General features: G+C 43.1%; 1 protein-coding gene across 9 annotated transcripts in view; it reads left to right on the top strand.

The window, feature by feature from the left end:
- Window positions 1-2,283: 2,283 nt before the first annotated feature.
- The window catches only part of TNIK (TRAF2 and NCK interacting kinase), a 347,969-nt gene continuing 333,036 nt past the window's right edge, over window positions 2,284-17,216 (top strand). For 6 of the 9 annotated variants that reach the window (XM_059687034.1, XM_059687032.1, XM_059687028.1 and 3 more), the window contains exon 1: window positions 2,285-2,725. In XM_059687034.1, the coding sequence (XP_059543017.1) occupies window positions 2,669-2,725 (57 nt within the window). In that variant the 5' untranslated portion in view covers window positions 2,285-2,668. Of the gene's footprint in view, window positions 2,726-17,216 lie in introns of all 9 variants that reach the window. The other 3 variants (XM_059687029.1, XM_059687031.1, XM_059687025.1) reach the window with 1 other exon arrangement.

Genomic DNA, 17,216 nt, shown 5'->3' with positions numbered 1-17,216 from the left:
TTAAGTAAATGTTAACAGTACAGGAGGTACAAAGACATGGCCCAAAAAACCCCATAAAACTTAGGAGTTTTTACTGAAATAGCTGAAATTTGATACACACTTGACCTAAAGAATAAAGTTCAAGTGCCTTAAAGAGGCATTCGAAGCTCTACCTGATCTGAACTCTGCTTTCTTCCCCAGTCCAGTCACCACTTCACCTCAGCACAAACTGCTTAGCATTTCTTCCTTCCCTTATCAATTGGAGGTGCATTGGCTATTGTAACCTCTCCTTTTATGGTATTTCCTACAGCCAGCACCCCTGCCTTCAACAGACTCTCTCACCGTCCTACCATGTATTACCCTTCACATACTGCACATATAGTTTCTAAGGTAATTCTAAATCCAAGGGGAGAATTTAGTGCCAGTATCACGGCATCCTCCTGGCCTGAAACAGCTCGCTGTTTATGTAACACCTGAAGGAAAGATCCATTTGTGATGTTTCAAATAAAGCCTGAGGTCTAAAATGCAGGTTCTCCATGGGGGAAAAAAATGTTTATCTAGTTTTAAATATTTGGAGTTTTAGAAATAATTCTGTTCATAGGGCTCAATGCTGGATCTTAAATTAGTAATTTTCTTTCAACACTGAGCCAATACATGAACTTGTCATCTAGTTTAAAGGCAAAAAAAGGGACACAAAGAGGAAAAAATAAGGACACTGACAGGAAATGAGAGGTTTTTATGCCATTTCGACATTACTTGGTGGCTTACTGCACACCACTTATTACCTCGAGCTAGGTGATTTTATTAAAAAATGAGAAATCAAATGAAGCGTTTTGCATATAACACTTTTAAACGTTTGATGTTTGAATGGCAAAATTTCCTAAACTCTTGCAGCCATTGAGATGTTGGAAAAATTTTCAAGTTTCATGCTCCACAATGCATGTCAATAAACACAATAATATTAACAAAAACAGCACAGCGCATACAGAACGCTGTTTAAAAGTCTTCTAATGTCTGCAGGCGTGATGAACAAACTGCACTGGCATTCACTCATTTACTCATTCATTCATTCATTCATTCATTCACAAGCCTTATTCTGAAGCTAATATTCACTCTGCACGATTGGAAAACCCTCAGTGCTTTTGGTCAGGGGTAAATTCTCTCAACAGAGGTGCAGAGAATGCTTCCGAAGCTGCTGCTGTATTTGGGGGAAGTTCAATTGTACCGTTTCTTCCTATGTATTTCCAGCGGCCGCGGCTGGAGAGGAAGAGCCGTGCGGGGCGACCGGGGGAAGTGACTTCACCCCCGTAATCACAGAGTGTTATCTTTACCACTGTAAACATTCAGCCTTTCAATGCAAAGGCGGGCGGAGTGAAATCCCTCTCTGGCTGTCCATCTCGCTGGTTACATCTTACCCGCCAGCCAAAGTTTCTCCATCCATCTGGGCAGGTCGGCCGCGGGAACGCTGGCCGAAAGGGCAATGCAGGGTCCTCAGGCGGCGCGTCCTGCCTTACCCAGTGCTGCCTTTGGCGTTACCAGAAGCATTCACGCTATGGCACTCAGAGAACAAGCTTCTCGCTTCTATTCGGTCGTTTCCGTCGGGAATTGCGGCACCGGCAGGTTCTGGGTGTGGCGATGCCAAAAGGAAGCTCAGATCCCTAGCTTTCCTGCTTCTGGCAAACCTTCCCAGCCCCGAAGCGGCGAGTGGCCAGCCACCCGGGATCCCGGGGACCGCCGGCAGGCCAGACCCGGCGGCCGGGGCGAATTGCCCAGACGCGAGGCTGGGCGAACTGTGCGAGTGCGCTTCTCCCCGCCGCCCCGCGCGGCCGGAGGCGGATCCCCTTCCCCGCATGCAAGTCCTTATATGCACCGGTTGCAGCAGCCTGCGTTACTCCCCACCAATAATTAATGGGGGAGGGAAGGGCGTCGCTTTTTGCCCCCCGGCATTTTTTTTTCAGTGCTGGAGCATTTGAACCCTTCCGAGAAACCGCCCAGAGGCGATTGAATGGCCGTATTTCTGTAGCGCACGGCTTGGACACACACAAATATGTGCATCCAAATAGCCCCGCTTCCCCTGCGATAAACCGCGTAGGGCTCAGAAACAGCTCTTCGGATGCAGCCGGATTAGCCCGCAAACGCCGGCGGAAGGGTGCCTTCCCCTCCCCCATCCACGCTGGTGCAGAGGGACCCGGTCAGGAAGCGTGGCCTCTCCCGAGTCGGAGACCACGCCTCCTCCACCTCCCCCCCCCCCCCCCGCCTTTACTCCTCCCAGGAAGCGGTGATAGACAGCTCTGTGTGGTTCTCCACCCCCACCCCCAGCTGAGTGGAGGAGTTGATGTGTCTCATTATAACAGCCAATGCAGCCGCCATCCACGCACAAGCGAAGAAGCATGGCCCATTTAAATACACCCACGCAGCCCGAGCGCCCTTAGCTGATCGGGGCGCGCAGCCCACACGCATCGCGGCTCCCGACTTGGAGATCCACGCAGGTTGGGCTCGCGGACCCGGCGGAGAGGCGCGCGGAGGAGCGGGATCCGGCGCTGTGGATCCCGTGTGGGCGGGGGGGCTGGGCCCTGGGGCCTTTGGCGCGACACCCGCATGAAGACGCGAGTGAAATAGACCAAGGTGGCATTTCCAAGGCAGAACCTTCGGGGTGGTTTTGGTCCATTTCTCCGGCGAAGAAGTCGACATGGCGAGCGACTCCCCGGCTCGCAGCCTGGATGAAATCGATCTCTCGGCGCTGAGGGTGAGCAGAACAGGTTTTCTGATTTTCCCGTGATTTGGGTCAGGGTGAATGGGCTCGGTGCGTGAATTGGGACTGGGCTTGGTGGGCAGAGGCGGGCAAATACGAGACGGAGGGAACCTCGAGTCTCCTTTGGATTTGGGAGCATTTGCGGTGCTCCCGGCTAAGTCCCCCTGGCAGGGGCTGTGCGGTACGTGCACTCCTTTGGTTGTGGTCCAGAACCCGCTGGGAGCGCGGGGAGCTTATGCCAGGTTCATCTCAGAGCGGTGTGAGCGCGTTCAAATAAAAGGCTCGCGCGTGTGTGTGCGTGTGTGTGTGTGTGTGTGTGTGTGTGTGCATACACAAGCCCTGGGCAGTCGTCTCGTGCCACGGCGCGGAGACCTGACTGTCTCTTTCTGCAAAAAGGATAACAACAGTGAATAAAGGCACTGGCCCCCACGTTTTCCAGCTCCCAGCGAGATGCCGTTGGGGGCCTGGCGGACCCACGGAGCGAACCTGCCTCTCCAGGGGGGCAGCTATTGCTATGCTGGTCTTGTGGGTGGCAACTGCCTCCCCTTCCCCCTTCCTGCCTTCCGAGCCCGGACTCCTCCTCAGCGCTGTCTTACAGACCGGCCGGCCACTCACCCTTATTTATGGTTCTAACTCTGCCTGTGCTTTCTGACTTCGCGGCTGTGACATTTCAGTTTTCATGGCTGAACTTAAGCAGGTGGAAGGGATGTGTTCTCTGCTTTCCCCCCATCAGACCGGAACTCCCGGGAGTGTGTGTGTGTGTGTGTGTGTGTGTGTGTGTGTGTGTGGTTTCCCTGTGTCTGTGTCCAGTCCTTTGTGGAGCACTTCCCAGCCCCCAGCCCCACTGAAGGCCTGCGTTTACCTTTACGTGAAGAGCCTCAGACACCGTTTCATTGTATTGACTAAGACATCACCCATATAGAATCCATTTTGCTGTTGTTTTGAGACCGGAATACCAGGAATCTGAGCGCAGCCTCGACGCCTCCCCACCCCCATTCCCCAATCCCAATGCACTCCTTCGGGGAAGGGGGCAGAGCTTTCTTGCCATTTTAATTAGATGTTGCCTCCTGGGAAGAGGGTGAGGGGTGGGGGGTGGCGACAGCAGCGGGGGTCTGAGGAGGATTGGTCGCCAATTTAAAGGCGGCTTCTTCCTCTCCGGAACCAAAAATAAAATAAATTAAAACACACACACCTGCATGTACATGACGCATGGAGGGTCGGTGAGACCGAATTGATGGTGGCTGTCAACACAGGAACACGCAGGAGGATGGGTGAAGCTTGCGAGTTCACACGCCCTCCGGAGGGAATACATTGTTAGATGGATGCTAAATCTTGGGGTTATAGTCCTGAATCCTCAGTACTTCTCCCGACATTGCCTCCTTCTCGACGGCTAAAGAGCTGCCTTTATGGTCAAAGTGTCGCTTTTTCGTTAGTCTCATTAATCCTCTCTCCCCACCTACCCCCCTCTTTTTAACTCCTCCTCCCCCTCTCCTTAATCCTGGCATCCAAGAGGTTTCTGCAAGGCAGTCAAGGGGTTGAGAAGGAACAGAGATGCCATTTGTAACTGGCTTTTTTGATAGTTGGGTAGCAAAAGCTCATTCATGCGTTGTTACAGTAAGCTGTCTATTTCCCTGGCGCCGAAATGCCACATGCAGAGCGGGGTGGGGGTTGGTAACAGGGTGGGTGCTTTGGCTGAGTCTGTGGCTTCCTGCTTTACAGATTGTGCATTTGCCCTACTTTCTGCGCTGGGAGTTGCTGCCAGCTGGTTAATCAGGTGAATGGATGGTCCAGACTTCAGGGAGGGGAAGGTGGCAAAGGCCAGGGAAGGCGTCTGAACAATGGGCCAGGCTTTCGATTACCCTGAGCCGGGAATCTCGGGCGTAGCTCCTCTAATGGAAAGCGCCCTGATGTGATTTTAAGTCCTGCTTGGCGGGAGGTGTCTCTCCTGGTTTTTCCTGGGGAAGGTTTTTCGGAGATACTGAGCACAGAGCCTGCAGGCTTATGAGCAACCTTGAGGGCTCACCGGCTGGCCTGGAGTGCGATTCACACATGGGAAACCTGCACTCCAGAGAGCTGTATTTTGAAAAGATATCTTCACAGGATGCACTGAAATTGCTCTTTGTGGCTTGGGCTTAGTGCTCTGCCACTGCATTTCTGCTTGCAGGAGGTGTGGAAAGAGGGAGGGCCCTGGCTAGCCCAGGAGATTGGGGAACAGCTGGCTGGGGGATGTAAATGCAGATGGGGGGACAGTTTCAGGGCTGAGGTCTGCGACCAGTTTTGTTGTGGGTGAGGTGTGCATGCCAGGAGTGGGTCTGAAAGCCATATAGGATATCTCTACACATCAGAGGGCAGATCACCTGTCTCTGTCTTCCCCAATTAGGAGAAGTGGGCTCACCTAGATGAGAGGTCTCATTGGTTCCTAAACTCTCAGTAAAGCCTGCCTGCTGAGAACCTCCTGGGAATGCCTGACCCCTGAAATGCAGCCAAGGTCAGTGGCTTCTAAGAGAATTTGCTGCAGCCTTACCAGCCCCTTGCTGTTTCGGTGGCTCTTTAATGTACACAATCAATGCTCTTTTTGTAAACCCTGTGCTCAATGCATGAAAAGCGGATCCTGTCTGAAGAGGCCTTTTTCCTTCTCATTTTGGGGGCTGATTGTTCTCAGTCAGTGATCCCAGACTGGATCCCTTCTAAATTTCCCCCAAATAGCAACAGTGCATAACTTAAACCAGAGCAACCAGTGATAGCACTGATCATCTAAATTATGCAAGATTTGGATGGCTTTTAAAAGTCCGATAAAACAGGATCTTTGGTTAGGACAGAGATGATTTTAATACACTATAATTAGTCCTGATTTTTAGAGCTCTGGAGATATACTACGTTTTGGGGGAGGGTGATGAATTCAAAGGTTTAGAGCTGGAAGAAAATTGTAGAACACTTAAGCCACTCCTGTCATCTAATACTTGGGAAGCTGAAGCCCAGGGAAGTGAAGTCTGTCGCCGCCCAAGGTCACACAGCCCACGCTCTCTTCCCTCTTAGGTGGCTTGGGGAGAGTATCTAGGTTTCCTGACTCCTCATTCAAAGCCCTTTTCTCTAAGTCGCATTGTCTGTGGTTGAATCAGAAATCAATAATACATTTTCTGTCTGATCACACAAAAAATGGCAGAGGAATAATTTCACCATGGGTCATGGAATTTTATATCCAAGAATAAAGTGCTTTATGCAGGTAACCTCATAATACATAAGCTTTGGAGCTTTAAGGTACCTTTGGAATTCATCTTGTCCAACCCTCCCTCAATTCCTCCTCTGCAGGGAAATGACTGTCTAAATTGTCATTTAGACAGATGGTTGTCCTGTGTGGTACCTGCTCTCCGTAACCCATCTCCATCTGAACATGTCCCAGGGGTCATCTAGACATACATATTATTCATATGTCTCTGCATGTGATGTTTATAGCTTCTATGTATGTTTTGTGTAACCTGTGTGGATACTTATATAAAATATTATGGATATAAACTATTCAGTGGGTATATGAAATGTGTGTATACATATAAGCTACAGAAAATGTTCTACTCACTCAAACCCAGGGCTTGAGTCACTCTTCCTTCGAGACATCACTGTATGAAAAGAAATGACATTTGCCACCAGTATGCTTTACTTCATATGAGGTGAGATCAACCCAGAAAGCTTTTTGGAGGTTAGCATATATCTGAATCTGAGCACTTTGGCTGTCCTTAGCTTGGCCCAAAGAATAAGGCATTCAAGGCCAAGCTTGGTCATTGCTGACTTCATACTCTTAAGTTTCTGCCAGGGCTCACACTCACTTTTCTATTTGAGTAGAATTAAATGACCTCTGCTTGTCTTCTCCCCAACCCCTCACTCCCTTCTGGGCGTAGCTATTTCTTTCTCCATCAAAACCTTGAATTTAAGGAGTGGGGGGAGGTTGAAGCAAGTAAAGGGGGTGATAAATGGTGATGGTAGGAGACTTGACTTGGGTTAGTGGACACAATACTATATACTAATGATGTATTGTAGAATTGTACACCTGAAACCTTTATAATTTTATTAACCAATATCACCCTAATAAATTCAATAAAAATAAAAATCTCTAGATTTCAGAATTGACTTCTGGGAGACTTGCATACATCTTTCCCACTATACTTTTCATGCTTGTGTAATAAATGGTGTGCAGTTTTCTTTTTGCCTGGTCACTATAGGTCAGAAGTTTGGTCTTGCTCATCTTTGAGTCCATAGTCCCAGTTAGTTGAATTAATGAATAAATGCATGAATGAGTGAGTGACTGAATGGAGTGAACTGAGCACTGAGTTCTGTGTTCATGTCTTATTAGCTGTGGAATGATCACAATTGCTCGTCTTCCTCATACACTGGTTAAAGAAATCAAATTATTTACAGCAATGCTTTGAAAGCTATAAAGCACTATACCAATATGCTAGTCCATGATTAAATAGAATTTTATGAGAAACTTGATTCTATCAACATTTGATCCCAATGATTACACCTAATTGAAAGTGATTCTGAGGAAAAGATTCTATAGCTTTTTAATAGTATCTTTTCCTTTTTGTTTCAATATGACCTTGTATGTTTCTCTGATGGCCTGGGTTAACCTTTGACCTAGTATCAGCATTTATTACATATAAGGTGAGCTCAGGCCAGAAGCTTTTGGGAGATTAGCACATTTCTAAACCAGTATCAATATCAGCATTATTCATTAAATAGAACATCCTAATTTTTCTTTTCTTTTTTTTTCTTAAACGTTTTCTCCTTTTAATGAATTAACTATTATTCAAATAGAAACAGCTTTATTATGCCTGTACTTTTTCAGAGTTTGTGTTTGGAGAGGTTGGAATAGGGGGAGTGATACACTATTAGTCCAGTGTTTAAAAGTTTAAAATATTCTGGTCAGAGGTCTCCTGGGGCTTAAAGAAACCTTGAATCATTATTAACTTATTACCTACGATCACTTAAATTTGGTGTTAAATGAGAGTTTAGTAAAGATACAGGAATTGATAACAGTATCTTAAAATTAAGTCATCATAACAGTTTTAAATTAGAAGTATTTGTTGTATTTTAGCTTTATTAAACAGGTGTTTTCTTTGCCTTGACATTGCCTCATAATAAAATAGGGGGTAGTGGTAGTTATCAGAACATTAGAGAAATCTGCATAATTGTTTTCGGTATTTATTATTAACTGGAGTAATCTTAGTACAAAAGCTAATATAAGTCATGGTGTGCTGTTTGCATAATTATCTACTTAGGAGGTCATGGAATATTTTGTTGATGAAAGAATATGCAGGGCTTTTCCTTCATGGAAATATCACATTTTCCTCGTTATCTTTAAGGCTCTTTGAAATCTTGTCATTTTGAGTCTTGCTGGTTGTCCCTTTCTTCTTTCTGTGTGTCTACCCTGCAGTTAACCTTCTGTGCCCTTCTTGTTCTATGCCATTCCTTCTCTCAGTGATAGTGGTTCTAAAGTCCACACAGCTTTGAGCTGCTGGGATTGAATCGTGGCTGCCATGCCCCGCTGGGCATAGCTCATCTCGGAGTCTGTGTTTCTGATAGAATTTGGGGTAATTTGTGCCCAAAAGATGCTTTGATGTCAAATGGGGTCTTCTATTTCTGCGGGGGAAGTTGCTCTCTGAGAACAGGGCCTGAACTAGCAGTGTGCTGATAATCCCAGAAAAATCTGGTGATATTTTTTGAATGAAATGTTATTCTGCACATATAAATATAAGGTTCCTAGTGGAGAGAGAGGGAGGACTTAAATAGAAAATCTTGGATGAATTCTGTTTGCAACTTCTTTCATTCTGGTTGGAAGCTTACTTCCCTCTAGAGAAAGATGATTCTCTATTCACTTTCCATTTGCCCAGGTTATCTCTGGTTGTCTCAAGGGGGTGCCTTGAAATTCTCAAAACACATTTTATTCCACCCCAATCTTAAAAATCCTTTTTCATAGATATTGTCTCCATTCCTCCCCACCGTCACTGCAGTTACTGTCATGACAAGACTTGGTTCCTAGGTTTATACCACCAGCCTTCTCCTGACTGGTGTCCCTACACTTCAGCCATGAGAGTCTTCCTAAAAGCCTCTTCAGCAAAACGCCAAGACCAGCGCTCATTCATACGGCGAGGCCTCCCACCACATGTTGCAGTTTTAGTGACCATCCCTTCACTCCTGCCACCTGGGACAACTTCTTTCTTCCCCTGGATGCTCTTTAGAGGGGGGGCCCTACCTTATTCTCCTTTTCTGAACGTACTACCCTAACACTAAACACTCATATGCCGCCTTTTCCACAGAATTGTCCCTGGTTTCTCTCAGATAGAAGTTATCCCTTCCACTTATAAACCCTCTCAGAACTGACCTCACAACTCCTTTAGGACATTGAGACCTTTCTATCGTGGAGTATCTTCGCTGCTAGGCAGTAAGCTTCATGAAAGCAATGCATATATTTGATCTTCTTAGGAATCCCCACCAGGATGACCCCTGGGGCTCTAGGGCCCAGAAAATATAGATTGTGAATGGGAGCACAAAGACTGATGAGTTGTTGCCCGACCGGTGTGGCTCAGTGGTTGAGTGTTGACATATGAACCAGGAGGTCAAGGTTCAATTCCCAGTCAGGGCACAGGTCCGGGTTTGTTTCTATCTTACTCTTCCTCTCTGAAATAAAAAAATTTTTAAAAAAAGATTATGTTTTTTAAAAAAGACTGATGAATGGTTAAAAGTTTGTTTAGAATTTTTTAAAAGCTTTTTCTAGTTCTCAGTATAAAAGCAACATAATATGGTCATTGCAGAAAATGTGGAAAATGGAGAAAAAGCAAAAAAGAATTCATGATTCCCAATAACAAAATATACATTTTGTATATGGCTTGGTGATTTTTTTCTATGAATAGCTAAGTAGGTAACTTTAAAAATTAAGATTATGTCACATATTTATCTGCAACCTGTTTTTTAAATGTAATAATGAGATTCTTTGCATGTATTAAATTTTTTATGGCACAATTTAAAAAATCCTATCATGGAGAATTTTAAACTTATGGAAAAGTGGAAAGAATATTAGAATGCTCATACATTGCTGCTGGGAATATACAGTTGTATAGCCACTTTGGGAGACAAGTTGTCAGTTCCTCAAAATGTTAAATGTAGAGTTACCATGTGACCCAACAAGTCCACTCCTTAGGTATATATTTAGGAGAACATATGCCACAAAAACTTATACACAAATGCTTAAGGTAGCATTATTCATAATAGCCAATAATTGAAAATAGTCCAAATATCCATTAATTGCTAAATGAATAAATGAAATTGGAGTACATCCATACATTGGATATTATTGACAATAAAAGAAAGTGCTGATACATTCTATAACATGGATGAACCTTACGCTTAGTGAAAGAAGCCAGACACAAAAAACCACATATTATATAGTCCCATTTATATTTTTTTATTGAATTAATTGGGGTTATATGATGCCATTTATATGAAATGTCCAAAATAGACAAATCCATTGAGACAGAAAGTAGATTAGTAGTTGCTAGAGCTGGAGGAGAGAGGAGGAGTGGGAAGTGACTGCTAATGTCCTAAAATTAGTTAGTAGTGATGGTTGTTCAGCTCTGAATATACTCAAAATTACTTACATACTTCAAAAGGTGAATTTTATGGAATATGAGTTAAATCTAAATAAAACTGTTACTTAAAAAAGGACAGGAAGAGATTAACCAAAGAACATATATACATATGTTCTATAAATAGTTGATGGACACAGACAATAGTGTGGTGAGGGCATAGGGTGGGGTAAGGGGAAAAAATGAGGTACAGCTGTAATACTGTCAACAATAAAAAATAAATTACTAAAAATGTAGAGACAGAAGAGTATAATGAAACCCCAATTTAACAGTTACCTACTCATGCCCAATCTTGTTTCTGCACCCTTACCTATTTCCTCCTCTCATATTATTTTGAAGCCTCATATTATTTGTTTTGTAATATTATTTTAGTACGCATCTCTAAAAGATAAACTCTTTTTTTAAAGTTCTTTTTGTATTACATATGTCTCCTTTTCCCCCATTGACCTCTCCCCAGCCTCCCACTCCCCAGCACATGCCCCCTAATGTCTGTGTCGATTGGTTAGGCTTACATGCATGCATATGTGTCCTTTGGTTGATCTCTTACCCCAACTCCAACCTCCCCTGCCTTCCCTCTGAGGTTTGATGACCTGTTAGATGATTCTCTGTCTCTGGATCTATTTTTGTTCATCAGTTTATGTTGTTCATTTTTTTCCACAAATGAGGGAGATCGTGATATTTATCTTTCTTTGGCTGGCTTATTTTGCTTAGCATAATGCTCTCCAGGTCCATCCATGCTGTTGCAAATGGTAAGAGTTCTTTCTTTTTTATAGCACTATAGTATTCCATTATGTAGATGAGCCAATGTTTTTTAATCCACTCATCTGTTGATGGGCACTTAGGCTGTTTCTAAATCTTAGCTATTGTAAATTGTGCTGCTATGAACATAGGGATGTATATATCCTTTCTGATTGGTGTTTCTGGTTTCTTGGGATATATTCCTAGAAGAGGGATCCCTGGGTCAAATAGGAGTTCCATTTTTAATTTTTTGAGGAAACTCGATATTGTTTTCCACAGTGGCTGCACCAGTCTGCATTCCCACCAGCAGTGCATGAGGGTTCCTTTTTCTCCACATAAAAGATAAGCTCTTAGAAATATATAACCACAATACTATTGTCATGCCCCAAAACTTAGTAGGTAATTTTAAATTTTTTAATGTATTCTGTCAGTGTTCAAATGTCTAATCATGTTTTTAATGATTAGCATTTTATTGAGGTCATATATTTAACCAATTTCTATCAATAAATCTTTTGGGTATTTCCAACTTTTCAATTCTTATAAATAGTCCTTCGATAAACATCCTTAAGCACAAGTCTTTGTATATATGCCTGTTTCCTTAGAATAACTTCTTAGAAGTGCTATTTACAATGAAAGTGTACAAATGATCTCTTGGGCTCTTGACATGGTCAAATTACCTCCCAATTTCCTGTGAGGTAGGTGTATATCATTTTCACATGAGGCTTAGAAAAATCAATTAATTTACTAAAGGTCATAAGGTAACTAACTAAATAGCCAAGCTTACAACTGACCTGCCCCAAAGCCCGTGTCCATAGTAACTCAACACAACCCTTATTTGACTTACGGATCTTATCAAGACATCAGACTTTCCCTGGGGTTCACAGATTTTCCAGAAGCTTTGTGTTTGGGGCACAAGATTTCCTTGATGAGCATAGTGAGTGAGGTTTAAAAGTTATTTCTGGGCAGTTTTTCCTTGTGATCTTGTTTTTTTTTTAATACCAAGGTCAGTTTAGAACATGTTAATTGTCCTTTTTATTGCCTAAAAACCTAAAAGCATAAAATGCAAACCATTGAGATTAACAGTGATCTTCTTGTACATTGTGTATATGGGATGTTTACATTTAATCTGTTATTCTCTTTGAAAAAACACCCAACAACTGTGTATGGAAGACATGTGGAATCAGACTCAAAGGTTTCCATTTTTTAAGAATTAGACCACACTGAGTTTGTGATTATCACAGAAGATAGCTAAAGCAAGGGCCATCCTCAAGCCGTTATCTATCTTGAGTTACACTTTTTTTAAAGATGTATATAGACATTTTAAAATTACAGTGGAGAAAATGGAAGATGGAGTTGGCAGACAAAAGAGTAAAGCACCCTGTGTTTTGAACCACCATCTACTTTCCTCCTAGTTTATAAGTAAGAAACTATTAAAACCAACACAACTTTGTGGTTGTCAGTCTGACGGAGGTCAATTGCCTTGATTTACCAGATTTTATAACCTCCGTTTAAAATGCCTATAAATTATTTATTCCTAGGCTAAAAATCCAGAGCTTCCCATGGACATGGCTTCATCATTTCTACTTCTAGGTGTTGTGTGTGTGCGTGTGTGTGTGCGCGTGCGAGTGTGTTTTAGCTGCCTGTAATAAAATTATAGCAGTTTGGTGGGTGGAATAGGTTGTAAGCAGTAATTGCAAACTGTATTTAAATAATAATAATAATATTTAGCATTTTTAGAGCACTTTATATCTTCAAAGTACTTGCAAACATTATCTAATTAAATATTTTCTCTGATTATAAACTGGATATAAACACGCTTAAATCCAGAACAGGGTCATGAGAAAGGTATGCATTGGAAAGTTAATGCCAGCTATGCTTTAGAAACCTGTGCAGGGATGGGAGAGTTAGAGTCTGGGATTCTGTTGGGTTGTTTTGTACACCCTTTTGTTCAATCTGATGGTGGATTTATACACACACACACACACACACACACACACACACACACATACACGGGGTGTCCCCGAAAAATGTATACACACTTTGAATAATTATTTATTTCATTGTTTCTTCCTTTTCAGATTTAACCCATTGGAATTAATAATTATTCCAAGTGTGTGTACAGTTTTTGGGACACCCTGTGTATTCACCTTATACCTCTGCATGATTTCTGGTCATTAAGGACTGAGTGTTGATCATTGCCCTGGTCCTTACAGACAGTGAAATATAGACAACATAGATAAACTTAATATGGGCTCTGTCATTACATTTTGTGTCCTGCCCTCAGATGAAACTCCCATTAGTAAGTGAAATGAAGTGGGGGTAGTACAAGGAAGAATGGCTATGCTTTGTGGTTTTGTAATTTCTGATTAAACTGTACAGTAGGATACATCATAAAGAAATGCATTGGGGCAATGAAATGTCTTTAGTTTAACTGTACTAATGACTTCTTGCTGTTTCAGACATGTGTCTCTATGTGTTGTCCCTTTGCACAATAGTCCTGTGTTGGCAATTTCAATAGTGCTTGGAGCAAGGACCTGTGTGGCTTACCCAGTAGGTAATAGAGGATTCTGCAGCTGACAGGTTCTCAGTAAATGTTATCCTGTGCATTGGAATTTCCTAAGAGCTGGTTGACAGGTTAACTGCTTAAAAGTGAGATCCTCCAGTCAGCAGCTTCCTGATCAGCTCTTAGGCCAGCGGTTCTCAACCTGTGGGTCGCGACCCCTTTGGCAGTCGAACGACCCTTTCACAGGGGTTGCCTAAGACCATCCTGCATATCAGATATTTACATGACGATTCATAACAGTAGCAACATTACAGTTATGAAGTAGCAACGAAAATAATTTTATGGTTGGGTCACAACATGAGGAGCTGTATTTAAAGGGCCAGAAGGTTGAGAACCACTCTCTTAGGCCCTGCCTCTCTCTCTGACCTACTGAATCAGAAACTCACAGATTTCTGGATGGGGCCAAGCAACCTGTGCTTGAAGAAGCCCCTCCAGGTAATTCTGATGTACTGTAGAGTTTCAGAATCACTGGCCTAATTGTCTAAAAGACCATTTTCTTTCTTCTTGTTTTTCATGCATGTTCATTTGTTCATGCAACATATATTTATTGAGCATCTGTTGTGTGCCTAGTATTGTGATAGAGGCTAAGGATATGGTAATGAGACATACTGTCCTCATGGATCTTAGTGCCTGATGAATGAGAGAAATGCATGGTAAAGAAATAACCATAAAATGGTTTACTAAATACAGGTTGCTTTGGAAAAACACAGAACATATCTGAAGAAGTTTGAGAATGTTTGAAAATGTTGCAGAGTAGGAAATAGTAATTTATATAAGGTCACTGCTTTTTTCATAAGGGGTATGACTTCAAATTGTGGAAGGCACATACTTTTAGGAATATGGAATTTAACAGTTTACATTAATATTATAGGGATTGGAATTGTTTGTAAGAAAGGGGGATACCTGAAATGGAAAGTCTACAACTTTCGATGGATAATCAATCCTGAGCTGTTCTTTGCATTGCCAATTTAAGAAATTATTTATATTAGCAAGGTTATTCAGGGGTCAGAAAAGCCCCACCCATGAAGTTGCATGGGTCTGGTGTTAATTTCCTGTTTCTCCCTATGGACCTGGAGGGATTCAGTGTAAAACCCCAGGAGGGGCTGACATTTGCCTAGAATGTTTGAAGCCTGAAATCTTTGTGTTGTTTATTTTTTTGAGACTTGGAAAATGGAAGGGATATTTGCACTTTAGACAGCCGGTTAAAGGATTTTCTTACTGAGAACTCTAACAGAATTTCCTTGTAACAACAATCCATAAACATCTCTTACCCACAAAGGTCCTATGTTGATATTTATCTTTATTTTATTTTTTTAAATATATATTTTTTATTGATTTCAGAGAGGAAGGGAGAGAGAGAGATAGAAACATCAATGATGAGAGAGAATCATTATTTGGCTGCCTCCTGCATGTCCCCCACTGGGGATCGAGCCCTCAACCTGGACATGTGCCCTAACTGGGAATCAAACCATCATCTTTTGGTTCATAGGTTGACACTCAACCACTGAGACATACCAGCTGAGCTCATGTCAATATTTAATCTATAGTTCTTAGGTGAATACTGCTTACTCATGTATTTTTATATGGGGGAAGGTCGATGATGATTATGATTGTTAAGGCAACTATGAACAACACTTGGTAATCCTATATAATGAAAGCCTAATATGCTAAGTGGCCAGTCGACCGTTCAACCAATCAGAGCATAATATGCTAATGATATGCTAAGGCTGCTCAACCACTCACTGTGACCACCAGGGGGCAGACTCTCCAACCAGTAGGTTAGCTTGCTGCTGGGGTCCGGCCTATCGGGACTGAGCAAGATGGGCTGGACATGCCCTGGAGCCCTCTTGTGGTCCCTCCCCATCTGGCCGACCTCCCGTGTCCCTCCCCTGCCCGGATCGTGCACAGGTGGGGTCCCTTGGCCTGGCCTGAGCCCTCTCGCAGGACCCCCTCAGGGGATGTTGGAGAGCCAGTTTCAGCCCAATCCCAAAGGCAAGGCCGAGGGACCCCACTGGCGCATGAATTTGTGCACCAGGCCTCTAGTGAGCATATATAAAAATTTATTTCATACTCACTGTGAGGGAAGCTGCTTTTGAAAAATTGAATTCAAAGACCCATCTTGGAAGAACTATTTTAAAGGGAAAAGAGATTGTTAAATAATCATCATTAGACTGGATACAAAAATGTCTGGTCAAAGATGATTAAGTTTTTTGCAATATTGACAATTGGGGGACAGATCAAACTTTCTCAGAAGAGGTCTGAATATTATTAAAGTATCAGGGAATTGTGCAAGCATTGTAATCAAAATTGTTAATTACCCTCTAGATGGGGGCAGTGACTTAATTACATTGTTCAAAAAGTTCTCTCTGGGATAGTTTTCTTTCCAGTCAGTGGTGTTATCTTAGGCTCCAAGGCAAGAACCCGAAGCAGCCATTTATGTAGTTAAAAGGATTTTTTTGAGTTTGGGAGTCCTGGGGTTTTCCAGTTGAAGTCCTTAGAGGCCAGAGACTGGGTAGCAGTGGAGCCTGCATGGTTCTGGTGCTGGTGACCTACTCTGGAATGGTTCATAGGTCAAAGCCAAGTGTTTGTTGTTCCTAAAAGGCCACCCTGTTTTCTGTTTTTCCTTAAACTGGTGCTGCTAGCATCAGTCAGAAATAACTCAGTTTTCTTACCATGCAAACAAGCAAAAGCAGGACCGTGCTCTCTTGGAGCTTAACGCCCAGATGCTACTTTGGGAAGGAACATTGCACACCCTTTTGGGTCTGAACAATATGTATGTTCTCTCTGTGAGTATTTTAAAGTCATAACTTGCGCTGGTATTGTAGTCATCGCTTCTTGAATATAAACTGTCTTTATTTTTGGAGAAGAACAGATGTAAAAGTGTGAAATACAGAAGTCTACACATTTTGGCGGGGGTTGGGGTGGGGAAGGGGAGGAGGAACAGTATTTCTTTAAAATTCTGGTAACACTATCTTCGTTACTCCTTTGTTTTCCTTGAGTGACTGGAAATTAGCAAAGGAAATCTCCTGGAACCTGCCCAGCTGGGTACCTAAACCTCCACTTCACTGATTGTTGCACCAGAAAACGTGCTAGCAGATAATTAGCACAGGTCCTCATTGCTAGGAACAAAAAAACGGTTCCTGCCAGGGAGGGAGCCTCCCAGTGAAGAGAGGGGTTTTGTACACATTCGGTGTCACAGGTAGGACACGTAACCTAAAATGTGAGCGACATCTTACCGAGCCACACAGGTGTCCCATGTCGATATTTAATCTAGGTTCTTAGGTGAACACTGCTTATACATGTCTTTTCACTTGGGGGAAGGTTGATGATGATTAAGATTGTTAAGGCAGTTATGTACACAGCTTAGTGATTGTGCAAGGTCCAGATAGGGGTTTGTTTTCCAGATTGGGAGAATGTGAGCCAGGAGTGAGGAGGGTGAGGGGGGAAGCATGATGTGCCTCTGTTTCAGCTCTCCCCGGGCCCACCCCTCCTTCATTTTGTGTGTATGTTTGTAAAATGTGCCTGGGGATTTCACAGCAGCCAGGCC

The sequence above is a fragment of the Myotis daubentonii genome, chromosome 3 (genome assembly GCF_963259705.1).
Source record: "Myotis daubentonii chromosome 3, mMyoDau2.1, whole genome shotgun sequence".
NCBI lineage: Eukaryota > Metazoa > Chordata > Mammalia > Chiroptera > Vespertilionidae > Myotis > Myotis daubentonii.
The sequence above is the reverse complement of the archived record's forward strand: the minus strand, read 5'-3'. Positions and strand labels throughout refer to the sequence as shown.